The 14,169-nt window shown below is 40.8% G+C and overlaps 1 protein-coding gene across 2 annotated transcripts in view; it reads right to left on the minus strand.

Annotated features, from left to right (window-relative positions):
• The window catches only part of PDE10A (phosphodiesterase 10A), a 171,919-nt gene that overhangs the window by 19,351 nt on the left and 138,399 nt on the right, over nt 1–14,169 (minus strand). The window contains exons 15-17 of one of the 2 annotated variants that reach the window (XM_084827986.1): nt 12,211–12,294; nt 6,858–6,947; nt 5,332–5,482 (exon numbers count right to left, since the gene is read on the minus strand). In XM_084827986.1, the coding sequence (XP_084684112.1) occupies nt 5,332–5,482; nt 6,858–6,947; nt 12,211–12,294 (325 nt within the window). The remainder of the gene's footprint in view (nt 1–5,331; nt 5,483–6,857; nt 6,948–12,210; nt 12,295–14,169) is intronic. The other variant, XM_084827987.1, reaches the window with a different exon arrangement.

A 14,169-nucleotide genomic window follows, 5' to 3' on the forward strand; every position in this document is an offset into this window, starting at 1 on the left:
TTTAAACAAGCAAGAACTTTAATGTCAGGGTCAGTTCACGTATGCACCTCCATTTAACATCTCGGAACAGTCATTAACACTTAGGTGTATGGAGCTGGGTAGTAGACAAGTATAGGTAATCATACCAAAGGGAAAAATTGTAAAAAATATAGGAGGCAGAGAAAAAGCACTACATTAAAAAAAACAAACAAAAAAACACCATTACTTTCAAGTAAATCTATGTTAGGTATTGATGAACAGTTTTACAAGTTGACTTCATTTAGCTGGAAGAGGGGAGATGGTACTGGCTTGTTATTGTAAAAGGGATTAAATAACCTTTAAATAATTAAAATTGATAGTTTTTAGTGATTGTTTCCTTCATTGTACCTTTATCTGAAAATTGGGGTGCAATGTGTTTCCATGATTTTTGTTAGGAGCAAAAATCGCAGTGCCTCTATAGCTAAATGTGCCAGTATAACAAGTTTCTGAACAGCTACTGAGGATTTGTGGAAAAAGTGGAGATGGGAGAAGCGGTGTCTTATTGCACCGAAGGGGAAAGTATGAACAATACTCTGTTCTGTTGAGAAACAGCCTGGTATCCTGTACAATACTGAACAAAACTGGTTTGCTCCTTGCACAAGAAACAAGAAGATGGCGAGCATTTTGCATGGGAAACTATGATGTCCAATATCCTGGCACACTGGATAACAGCTAGTGGGTGAAAAAATGGTACAAGGCAATCCACTCACTTTCAAAGTAGAAGCAGTGCATAATTAAGCATTTAAATGTGGAACATGCACAATAAATGTTATGATATAAACTAACAATTTGAAAAACTCCTCCTCTTACAAAAAATTGTATGGGTTCCATCCAATAGTGTTCGCCTGCCAGTGGAACAGCATCTGATATTGGAATGGATTCACTCCACAAAGTTTGGGGGGGGTGGGTTGTAGGATACTGGACTGCAGTAGGGAGGAGGAGAAGAGAAAGTCCCATTGTGCAAGCAGAAGTCTGCACACATAGCTGCACTGGATGTACCACTGTATCTGCTTTTGCAGACTGATACCCAAGTATGTTATGTCCACTTTTTGGTTAGGTTGAAATATCCACAGAAATTATAGGGAAGGTTTCATACTGCCTATTGAAAAGAGACCATAGGACAACTGTGCAAAAGGGTGGTGGTTTGGGCCTTACATATAGGAGTGTGCACCACCTCAAGGTTCGGTTTGAGCCCTGATTTGGTGATTCAGAAAGCAGCCTAATTTGCTTCTGACTGATTCAGAGGTTGCCCAGTTTGATTCAGGGCTGAATCCGAATGCTGATTCAGAAATTCAAAGCTTCAAGCCTCCCACTGACTATCACTGGAAATCAACAAACAACTGTAACTTCTTGGCTGTTTGATAGAATTGGATGAAATTCAATTGTGATTGGGATGAAATCTCTCCAAATTCAAACAAATTGATCCAGGAGGGTTTTTGCTTTAAAACATAGATTAAAATGTTTTTAAAAGTGAACTGTCAATTACTTTTTTGTTTCTTGGCAGAATTGGATGAAAGGTGCAACACAGCTGCCCCTTCTGCGGGGATCAAGCTTGCCAGGTTTCAGATGAACAGGTTAAGGGGGTTTTATGTAAGAGCAGAATTTACAATTTGAGGGTTTCCCCAAAAGAATTCACTTCTCTCCCTACATTCTTTCTTATGAAAATTGTACACACCATAGACATGGCCCTAGCTAAGAAACCTGCACAATTTTGGAATGATAAGTACAGCATTTTTTTATGGAAAGGTAGCTTCAAATTTTGGGGACCTTGCCATATTGGGGGAGGGGATTTGTATTGAAATGGCATACATCACAGAGGTGTCCCTAGGCAGGAAACTTGTAAAAGTTCAGAAGGATGGGTGCAGGAGCTAGGGAATTATGAAAAATGACCACTATTTTAAGGCCTTTTCTGGCTTTCTGCTCAATCGGCTCTGAAGTCACAGAAAGCGAAATAAGATAGGGTGGATGAAGGATATGGAACATATGGTGCCAGAGGCGGAAAGATCTGAACATCCAGCATTTTTGAAGCAAGCACCCAATGGTACATCCTGCCCACACCCTGGTCCCACAGACTGCATAAAAACTCTTTTAACATTCCTGCTCCTAGGAAATAGAACTAGCAAAAAGCACTGAAGATTGAAATGGTCCTGTGATATATTATTTTCAATATCTCTTCCCCAAAGCACTTGGAATGCAGGGCCCTGATAAAACCATCCACTGTGATTAGAAACTAGAGCTCTCAGTCCCAAAACTGTAGCCCTCCGCTCCTTCCCTCCTCTCCCCACCCTGGTGTTTTCCTTACATGGAGAGCTTGGGGATAAATGTACCAGTTTTTGCAGACATACTGTCTAGGTCTCTACGTCCCTCCAAATCCGAATCACTAATGAGTCTTTCGGAGGGTTCAGATTTGGACCACTTTGACGGAGCCCATATTTGATTCAGACATCTTCTGAATCTTTCCAAATCACCCCAGTTTGGGATGCAACCAAATCAAAAGCTCACCTTTTCTTACATATCACCTTTTAAACTCAGAAATACCATTAGACTATCATATTGTATTGTATTCTTTTAAATACTTGTATGTCATATTTTAACTGTTTGTATATAATTTTAGTCTTTTAGGGTACAATCCTATCCCAATGCCTGTAAGCCTCTGAACTTGGGGGGACTTACGGGAATCCAATGCAGAGTGGGAGGAGGGGAGGAAGCAATCTTTGTCTCCCTGCCCATTCTGCTCTGCATTTTCACTGGACAGGCTTTTTTGTCTGTCTAGCTGGGGCACCGTAGAGGGAGAGGGAAGGAAGCTGGAGAAGCCCCAGGCTATGGCATAAGCCAGCTTCTCCAGTGTCCTCCCTACCCACAGAAATGCGCCCTTTACCTCCTCTCCAAGGTTGCTTTTGCAAGCACAGAGAGGCAGTTGGCGCAGTGAGTGAGGAGGAAGGGGTGGGGAACGCAGATTCCTGGATCCAAGGTTAGAGTGCCATCTCCGACCTTGGATCCAGGAATCTGAATATCGTATGGCCCCGGAGATGCTGTCTAAGGACCATAGGATTGCTCCCTCCACTGTTTGTAATCTTCCCAGATAACACTGGTTATTGGGAGGATTAAAAATATAACAACATTTAAAAAATTTTATTGGGAGGATTAAAAATATAATAAATAAAATTTAAAAAATAATAAAAAAATTCTAGCCATTATAAACAATGTTTTAAATCTACAATAGGAATGCTTTCTTTAGTCTCTTCACTTTAAAATTATCCTGTTTCTAGAGGGGTAGCCATATTAGTCTGTGTCTGCAGAAACAGTAGTCTTGTGGTATCAACAAATGTATTATGGCATATGGTTTTGTGGAATGGACTCCAGTTCATCAGATACATGAACTGTTAACTTAAGTTGGCTGATAAACACACATGAGTGTGGAGCAAAAAATGCAAGCAGTGAGGTCAGACGGAATGAAATGCAAAAAAATACAAACTGTGGAAATTACAAACAGGGCAGTCTATATCCAAAAGAATAAATCTGTAATCACAATGGACAATATAGAGAAACCAATGGGAGAATATTTCGGCCTCGCAGGATGATCTGCTGCTGACTTTAAAGTAGTAATTTTTAAACAAAGGAACTTTAAGAAAAACTCCAGTGCAAAACTGCTGAATTAAACTGTTCAAAAAGTTCAATTCTATCACCAGTGGCTGTTTTATTAACTTAAACACGGTTTATTCCACTACTAGTGTTGGTATACCAATGCCAGGATGTTTGTGTTATCATCAAAACTGTTTTGTGAATTGTCACTGTAATTATTTTACAAGTTTTAATGCAAATGTCACAGGATTATCAGAAAGAGGATTATGCACTACCCTTCTCAGTTGAGTTCCGGTCTTTGTTTGACTCCAGTTTTACTATTGGTCTAATTACTAAGATCTTGGGGGAAGATTTAAAGGTCAATTTCCAATTGATTTCCAATTTCAAGAGATTTCCATTCATTCATTTTAAATAAATTGTGTGTTAAGTGAACCATATGTCCTCTGTAATCCAAAATTGTTCTCTCCTGTGCTCAGTGGAGGCTCGTGGTTCTGATTTTGGTCAGATACGAATTCATTCCAGGTTTCAGTCAGAACCAGCCAGAACTCTAAGGAGCTATCAAATGTGCTGAGCCCTATCCTCAAAATAGGTTCAGCACCTTGGATAGCTCCTTTAGAGTTCTGGGTGGTTCTGAATGAAACCTGGAATTGATTCACAGCCCCACCAAAATCACTCACCAGCCTCCACTGCTTGTGCTTTTCCCAAACTATTTCTGATTTTACATATTGATGTCAGGCCATATCTAGATAAAGTCATGATTCTTGTTCTGAGGTGTCCTAAGATCTGGGCTCATTTCATATTGAAGGCATTCCATATTTCAAACTAGTTGTGTGTTTTTCCAATTCTACTAATACTAGATTATGCCATACTAATACTATATATTTACTGTGCTTGAGTGTTTGCAATTGAATACAGAATTCAAGGTGCAGATGTACCTTAAGACTGCAATCCTATACACACTTACCTGGGAATAAGTCCCACTGAACCCAGTGGGGTTTACTTCTGAGTAGACATGTATACGATTGTACTGCACATGAAAAACTGATTACAGCATTACATTATTTCACAAAGTTAAGCCCCTTTCATTGCTGAACATAACTTTGGACTGATCAAAACTTGAAATGACACTGAGATTAGGGAAGTGCATCCGATTTGGACAAAGCCCAAATATCAAACTGAATTAGGCTAGTATGGAAGTATCTGGACCTTCTCCTAAGCAAAGAAGGCTATTCCTGAAGCTTTGGATGCATTTCGAGCTTCACAGAATCACGGCACCCCGCAAATCCCTGAGGCGAGAGGTGTCCAGTAGGAAAAATAAAGGCTGCACCCCCTGAAAATACTGGGAGATCACTCCCCAGCAACAATCCTGTTGTCTCAAGGGTTCTTGGGAGGGGGGCTTCCCTCCACATCAGCTGGTTTTGGGGGTGCAGCCTTTATTTTCCTTTATTATGCAAGTCAATGGAGACGGTGCTGCTGTGGGACAAACACCAACCCTCCACAAGGACTCTTGGGGCAACAGGATTTTGCTGGAGGTAGGTTTTTGAGACACCCAGAGCTTTGGAAAACCGAAGCAAGGCTCTGCCTCAGGTCCAAAGCAAAATGGGTTTTGGCAAAGCAGACTGAAGTGAAATAGTCCACCTATCCAAAGCAGGTTCTGAAGCAATTTTTATTTTTGCACACTCCTATCTGAGATATGGTTCTCGATACTGAAAAAAACATATTTAAACTTACTTCTATGTCTGTGAAAACCCTGTGGTTATTCTGAAGAATGGCATACATGCAATGTGCAACCGTAACTGCATGCTTCCAGTTGTGATAGGGCACTCGGCGGTAGTTCTTCTTTACAGACATAGCGAAACGACATAGTTTTTCTAGTTCAAAACTTGAAAGAAAAGAAAGTGGTGAGATAAAGCATGTGAAAGGAAAGGTAAAACTAATTCTAAACAAAAAAAGGATAAAGTACTATCAGCTGATAGTGTTGCAAAAGTTCACAGAAGCATTTTTTGTTGATTTTAATTCCCCCCACAAATCACTGGGCCCAGTTACTTAACTTCTACGGCAAGTGCAATGTAGGAGAGTACATTGACTCAAATAGAGTTACATTCAACAGCAAGTTACATTTGCCAAGAAAGTTCAGAAGCTCCTCCTTTCTCTCCGCTTCAACCACCCTGCTATATAACGTTTGTGTATTGCAGAGATGTGAAACATTTTTAGGTTCACTCCCATACCCCACAAAATCAGATAACTGAATGCTACTCAGGTTTGGGGGCGGGGGGGACTTCAACCCATTTTGCAAACAAACGAACAAAGGTTATGGCAGATTCTTCTAAAATGCTAAGAATGGGGTTATATCAGGCAGTTCCTGCCCAGCCAACAATTCGAAAGAGAAGGAGAGTTCTTCACTAAGTGAATGCAAAGCTGGAAATAGGAAAGCAGATTGTTTTGCACCTCTGCTTGGATATCAAAAGTAAGCTCCATTCAGTGTCTTAGTGGGGACAGACCACTGAAGAAACAGGGGGAATTATTATACCCTTGCTTCTTCCTCAGTTTTCACTGCCTCCTTCCACTGGTGGTGTTCCCCTGTCTCTCCACAGTGAAGGAGGGAACAATGATGGCCCCTCTCTATTCCAGTGTGCCTCATATCCTGATAGAGAAGCTACTGGCTTCAAGAGCCTGTCTTTTGCTTTGCCACCATTAGCTGGCAAAGCAACTTCCAGTTGCTAGAAGTCTATCTGAGAATGCTTGCTACAGTTTGGCCCAGGAGGCAAAACTGTGATATGATTTCTACTCCCATTTTAAATGTTTACTCTGTAAAGTAGCTCCAGTGCATATGTCTGAAAACTGACACACATACGGAGTCCCTGTTCTCTTGTGTCACTGTGCAGGGCAACATTTCACACATTCCATTGAGACTTCTTGAGAAGATCTCTCCAACTCACAGAAGAGGATGGGACAGCAGAGCTGCATGCCCACACCAGAGTCCCACAGAGCTTTCAACTGTAATCCTGGAGTCTGAACTCAAAAATCTCAAAGTAATTTCTCAGCAGTCTACTTTTTTAAAAAAAAAAAAAAGAGTAAGCATTTTGAAGAATAGTCACAACTAGTAGTAGATCAAGGGCACTGATGCTAACCCAAGTCCCACATCCAAATTAAGGTCACAAGAGTTTGGCTCCTAGAGCGAATAATATTTACATATCCCACACATGCATACACTCCATCTGTTCAAAGCTGGTGTCCAGGCTAAAAGCTCTAATTACCCTTCCTCCAAAATATCAGCTTCCACATAAAGGCTCAATGCTGACATCATAGCATCTTCTGTGTTCATAGCCTCTTCCCTTCTTTTCCTCCTGCATGTGCAAAATGGGGCAGGCTTACATGGCAGGAAAGAGAACTACCTTTCCTCTATGCTTATAATTCAAGCTAAGATTTAGCCAGGTAAATCAACATTTAAAATTGAGAATTGAAAATTTGCTTTCATTAATCTCTCCAAATTTATTTAAGAACTTTAAAATATCGCCTATCTATGGCTAAAACCTCAATCATAAGCATGTTTATTTAGAAGCCCCACTGATGTCAGTGAAACTTATCTCCAAGGCATGCTTGTGATCACAGAGGTTTCTTTGATTATTAACCAAGTCAAAGTTTAAGCAAACAGTCATACTGAATTGTACCTCTATATTTGTTACAAGGAACTCCTCTACTCAAATTACACTACCTTCTGACAATAAGTAACTATAACTTACATCAGCATTCATGAAAAAATGCACATTGATTTAATGTACAGAAGATTAATTAACTGAGGAACAGGGAAAAAAAATGCCTGCATTTAAAAAGGCAGAACTGCCCATGTGAAGTTTTTCCAAACATGTAACTGAAATCTGAGCTCTTATGGATTTCTGAGTTTGGGTTGTAGTGAATGGTAGCTTTGCCTTAGCAGAAAGCGGTTCAAGGCATCCAATTTTTCGCCAGCCCTTCTACCCATTTTAACCCCTATCCCCATCGCCTTCTGAGGGTTAGGGGACCCTTCTGCAACATAATGGGATATGGTGTGGAGGACTGCAGTAGGGAGGGGGGATTGGTGAAAAATGGGTGCCTGAATTTACCCAAATGGAATGACTTTTTGTTAAAGCAAATTCACCACTGGATACAACCTTATGAAGTTGAAATACTCTACATGTATTTAAACTACTTTGAATATTTGTTTCAATAGTATCCATTCTGGTGCTCCGAAGAGCACACGTCATGGAAGATTTTCAGAGGTAGAAACATCTGGTTTTTCAAAGTTCACTGAATAAAAAAGTAGAAACAGGGAAAACATTTCCTAAAGCTTTCTGGCAGATAGCCTTCTGTTTACTGATGGCAATACACTTCAGAAAGAGGAGGAGGTTCAATATATGAACTCTTCCAGCTTGGAAATTCATACCCCTAAAGCCCTCATATTTCAGGTCTTGATTGTAATGGGGTTCACTGCTTTCTAAGAAAAGAGAAAGTGAGAAAGGAAAAGACATGGGCCACAGGCCTCATTATAGTAAATGAAAAGGCTAGTTCATGGGTGGCAGAAGGTAGATCGGGATCTACTGGTAGATGTCTAGGTTATTTGCAATAGATTACCAAGGGTTTCTGGTTCCCAGTATCAACAACAACAAAAGGCTCCCTGCCCCCACACATACTTCTAAATAAGGCAGCTGAGATGGAAAAAACGCTGGAATCATGGGGAGAGCCGGGGGGGGGGGGTTGCATGACATGACTGAGCTCAGTTCCAGTCCTGAAAATTAATTTCTGGGCTGAGCATGTAACCACACCCTCCCTTGCTCTGGTTGGTGGACTTCAGAGTTCTAGTAAAAAAACAAACAGATCTGTCAAGCCTGATGTCTGTCTGCCCACCCAAAGCTAGCTAACCCAAACTTATTCAGCTTAGTTCAAAGAGACCCTTTAACACAGTAGTGGGCAACCTTTTTTCTGTTGGGAGCCACATTCCCTCACAGATAAAAAGATATTCCTGGGGCCTCATGTCAGCAGCCCACAGGGCAGAAGCATGTAGTGGGCAGGGCCAGCGCCAAAAGTGGGTGGGTCACCCCTTTTCTCTTTCTACTACCTCTTTTTCTCTCCCTCCCTCTTCCTTCTCACCCAGCAGACTGCCTGGGGAGGGACAGATCGCTCTGGCCAGAGGTCTGAATTGATCACATGCAGAGGGCTTTTGAAATTAGGCTGAGGACCACATGCGGCCCTAGGGCCGTAGGTTACCCATCTCTGTTTTAATGGGGCTGATTATCCATATGTCTGATTGCTAATTTGTCCATAATCTACAAATGATTGTAGATACACTGTAAACAGGCCTAAACTGAAAATTATAAATAACTAAAATTGAAGCCAGAAATATACTGAAATGACTGTATGTTCAACAAGATACATATCAATTTGCAGAAGGTTTAGTCTAGCATCAGAAAAACCTGACAGTATGTGTCTTTTTTAGTTAAGATTCCTGACATTTCAGTTGGAACTTTAGCATTTATCCAAAATATTTTTAATATAGAACTTTGCTCAGGTTACAAGTATTGCAAAAATTGTAACAGAATATCCAGCTCCCTAAGTCCACTTACCCACCCGTTGTTGCATCACGAGCCAAAAGCATGACTGATAAATTTTTGAGAGAAATGCAACCCCAAACTCAGGGGAATAAATATGATTTCCCATATAAAAATCATTACATATCTATATCAACATATAATATAGATTTGTCTATATATGTGTGTGTGTTTTGTGTATATACACACAGAGACAATATAAAACAAAACATAATAAAAAATAAAACTGTAAATGTATTTTTATATGAGATTAAAATATGGAGAAGAAATGATAACTCTCCCAATAAAAAGCTCTGTGGGGCTCTGAAGCACACATGGAGATCTGCACAAGCTAGAACTGCCCCATTCACTTTAATTTTCCGGATGTCAGGGTAATGAAGCAGTTCTTGCTCACACTAGAGATGTGAAGGTTGAATGAAAAACAGAAAGAAAGGGTTGTTTTTTTTCCCTGAGGTCTTTTTGCCATTTTTCCAATGGAAAAATTGGAAATTTTGGGAAAAATTGGAGGAAAAACACACAGGGAATATTTTCTCATGTAGAATGAAATGCTTTTTAAGGCACAGTTTTAAAATGTTGATTTAGGTGCACTTTACTCCCTTTAAAATGCTTTATAAGAATTCTTATAATTCTTAATATTTAAGAGAATCTATTGCATCAGAATCTTGTCAGATATAGAGTGGTATATAAAACCTGTAAATAAATAATAAATAGGCACTTTTGGATGCACCAGCTTCCTACTCTATCGCCACAATTAGCATATTTGTAATTAATGAGTGGAATCCAATTGTACCCTTCTGTTCATGGAAAGACGTTTGATCCAGAAAATGCCTTTGCTAATGGAAGAGGAGGAGAGGCTATTTTCACCAATTCCCCCTTCCTCTGCTGCCCTCTATACTCCCTGAAAATCTGCTCGAGAATTAGGGGACCTTCCAGACCAGAGTGGAAGCTTGCACAGGAGGCCACAGAGGAAAGGGGGAACCAGCAACAGTTGCTCCCCTTCCACTTCCAATAGCAGAGGCGCCTGCTGGATCAGAGGCTCTTCTTCCAACGGAAAGACTCCTTCCACTCACAGAAATACAACCCATTGTTTGGATAACACAAAGGCAGCTATTCTTTTAAGTGTTACGGATTTACCGAACAGCACAATTTTATGTGCTAAGATACACAGCATGAACGTTATGTTCTTAAAGTAGTAAGGGTAAGTTTAGAGCGAATAAGGAAGTATTCAATATGTTTCAATTTTTCCCAAGATTTCTGTCGTTTCCTGAAAACCCCTGGGGAAAAAAAGACCCTGTCCCTGCCCCCCACAGCTTCAAATGTTCTGGAATTTTTACATCTCTAGCTCGCAGACACTTCCATCTGCATATCAGAGTTCCTGCAAATGCACCAGAACTGCTGGACCAGAGCTGACATGTTTAAAGTGTGCAGCCTTAGAGGGCGCTCATATGCATATTAACAAGGTTCTATGCATGTGAAATCACCATGCGAAGTTATTGTAGACCAAAGGTGGGCAACTGTGTGAGGTCTGGGGGCCATTTTCACCCACCAGAATCCCCCCCCCCCACACACAAGTTGTTCCCTGACCCCAGGTTCTGAAAAATGTTTTTAAAATTGTAAACATTTTTTTTTTTTAAGGTGACAAAAACAGCTATGGAGGGCTGAAAGGGTCAAAACCATCTTGTTTGCTTAGGTGATTCGTAGTGGCTACAAAGCACTAAAAGGGTCAAAATTAGCATGCAAAGAGGCCTTGAATTCTTAACTACAATCTTTTGGCTGCTCTTGACATTTGACCTTACCCTTCCTCCTTTGAGAAATATGGAAGAAATGTCATTTCCTCCATCCTCCAGTATAAGATAGCATTGAGAAATATGCTTCAAGTAGCAGAGCTCTTTCCCTTGCCCTGGATGGGAAATGGCACTAGTTTCCATTAACTACTGGATTCACTCTATAGCATAAAATATGTAATGACCATAGAGGATCAAGAGTCAAAGCAGATCTTCTGCTTCTGTCAGTTATCATTTGTGGGCAAGGGAGGCTGCATAAACTGCTCCTGCAGTAATTTTAGCTGTTCTTCAGCTAAAATACTTGCTAAACTGATCTCAACATCAGGCTAAAAAATAAGCCTACAGCCATTGTCCCCGTTGCTTCTTGCTGATGGCAGCAGCTTGGTGGGACTGGGCTGGACGCACTCACGCACCTACCTCAGCGCCAGGGGAGAAGTCTAACTGAGACACTGCTCAGCCTACCTCTAGCCCAAGAGTGCTTCAGCTCCAGGCAGGCAGTCCAAAGATGGTTTGCACCTCTGTCCTGTGGCTGCGCTGGATCATGCAGCCTTCCCCAACTTGGTGCCCTCCAGTTGTTTTGGATTACAACTCCCATCAGCCCCAGCTAACAGTCAATGATGATGGGTGTTGTAGTCCAAAACATCTGGAAGGCGCCAGGTTGGCAAAGTCTGCTGGCACACAGGACATTCAGTGTGACCAAAAATTGACCTTCCAAACTGCCTTTTATAATTCTATCATATGAGTAAAAGAATGAAAATCAATTGTATTAAATTATCAACAGATTCCCCTCATGACTTTCCACAATTTTCTAAATAATGCATTTCTCCAAGTATTTTGTATGAGAGTTGTCTAGTAACTGCTTTTAATGAATATTTAGCATTGCTTTATCTCAGTTTAACACACAAATGGGCCTTAGTTGCCTTTACATGGACTTAACGAAATCGTTCATCTGAACTAGAAGCACAACTTTGTATAAATTCTCACCAGTGCATACAAAAGGTTGGGTGGATGTTTTTTTTAGAGAAACAAGGATAACTGTTGTGTAACCCAAGAAGAAAATTCACATTTACAGTAATCCTTATTTTAACAACAGAAGACTTGGAGAGCATGACTGGTAACAGAATATTTTAAATAAAATTATCTCATACCACCAGATCATTGTATGGTAATCAAATAAATATAACTATATACAAATCAGTACAAATAATTATAAATATATAGATTTAAAAATGAATTCATACCAGCCTATCCCACAACACTGATGGATCATATGGACAAAAATGGCAGGCCAGAAATCTTCATAAGGACTGATGTCAAAATGGAATCTGTTATACAAGAAATATACAATTAGAAAGACGAAAGACATCTGGGTGTACATTAATGCTTACGAGAACACATTGGTAAGAGCTTTATACACCAGTATCTATTCTTTTGAAAATTAACTCCAGTCCCTCCATTCAAAAACTGTTGATTTATAGTTTATTCAGACTGGCTTCTTATTTATTTGTTTGTTTGTTTGTTTACAACATTTATATACCACTCCACATCTAAACAGATTTTGAAGTGGTGAACAATAAAAGATAAAAAGATAAAACACAATATTAAAACGTATAAAGATTAAAACAACTTATTAAACATTTTAAAAAACAGAATACCAATAAAAACCATGTCTGGGTAATTGAGGAAGGCTTGCTGAAATAAAGATGTCTTCAGGGGGTGCTGAAAACAACACAATGTTGGTGCCTGCCTGATCTCCAGAGACAGGGACTTCCACAGAAAGGGAGCCACCACACTGAAGACTCCAGGCAGACTCCAATCAGGCCATAGATCCATGCAGAACCACCAGGAGCATCCCATCTGATGACCTCAGCAACTGGGCAGATTGATAAAGGAGAAGGTGCTCTCTCAAGTATCCTGGTCCCAAGTTATTTAGGTGTTTATACACTAGTAGCAAAACCTTAAACCTGGCCCAGTAGCGAATAGGCAGCCAGTGCAGTTCTTGCCTAATACAACCCATTACCCTACAAGCCTCTACTTAATGTAGTACCTGATATCACTTCACAAAGGGCTTTCTGTGCTGTCTCCAGAAGAGCACTCTCTGTCTGTCTGTCTGTCTCTCTTTTAAATAAGTTAAAAATTGCCATGGCAATAGGGCTGGGGCTCCATCCATCACAGTAGCAACAGCTCAACTCCTACTGCCATGGTGCTAAAGCTACCAGGAGAGCAGAGAAGGTGGCTTTTAACCTTTTACAAAATAGAGGGAGCATCACCACTACCATGTTAAGCCCTCTCCCCGGCAACCCCTTGAAATGGCACCAGAATGGCTGCCCCCCAATTTCTACCTGCAAATGAGATGGGTATTTGGGGGTAGCCATTTTGGCTTGGGCCTAGCACAAGGCAGAATTAATGTGAGAATTGTTTATAGTAAGGAATACACCCTACGCTCTGCCCTGAGCAGCACTGACAAACAGCTTTGAGCATCTATAATTTTGTAGTTTTTTTTGCCATCTTCTCCAAACACCCATAATGGCAAGTAAGCGCTGCGAAATATGAGAAGGGAGAATGAGCTGCACAGTGGTTATTTTCCCTTCCTGAGTATGTCAGTTTTGTTTTTTGTACTGTCCTGCTCTCCCACCTCCTGTAGCAATGGGCCTCGTTCTTTATCAAGATACTTGCAGAACAATAATCATCTCTCCTAAAATTATGTATTTTACTACAGAGTTGCCATTTGTGACCAGGTGAAGAACTGTATGCCCACGGTTTTTACCCGGTGTACTTGCAGCAGAATATGTTTGATGCATATTTCGTTGTAAATATGTGGAGAAGAACATTGGTCTTACATTATATCTTATTGTATCTATTGGTTTGGATCCAGTGTTAAACATGTGCAAGCGCTTACAAAAGGAAACTTCCATACCCCCTCTCCCCATGGCAGCCCCAAAATGCTACACAAAGTAGGGACCTTGCTGAATGCGGTAGGCTGTAGCACAGGAGCTGAGGGAGAAGAGAAGATCTCCCAAAATTGGATGGAGGCACCTGCACAAGCAGAGCTCGTGATTTGGGGGGATGTCCTCTCCCCTGTCACCTGCATGACATCACACCACATTCAGCATGGTCCGTCAACCCTCTGTCTAGCATTTTCAGGGGGTTGGAGGGGCTGCAGTGGGGAGGAGGGGGTGAGGAAGTCCGATTCTGCCAGC

This window comes from Heloderma suspectum, chromosome 1 (genome assembly GCF_057233095.1).
Source record: "Heloderma suspectum isolate Gila_16-S chromosome 1, 16-S_ref, whole genome shotgun sequence".
Taxonomy (NCBI): Eukaryota; Metazoa; Chordata; class Lepidosauria; order Squamata; family Helodermatidae; genus Heloderma; species Heloderma suspectum.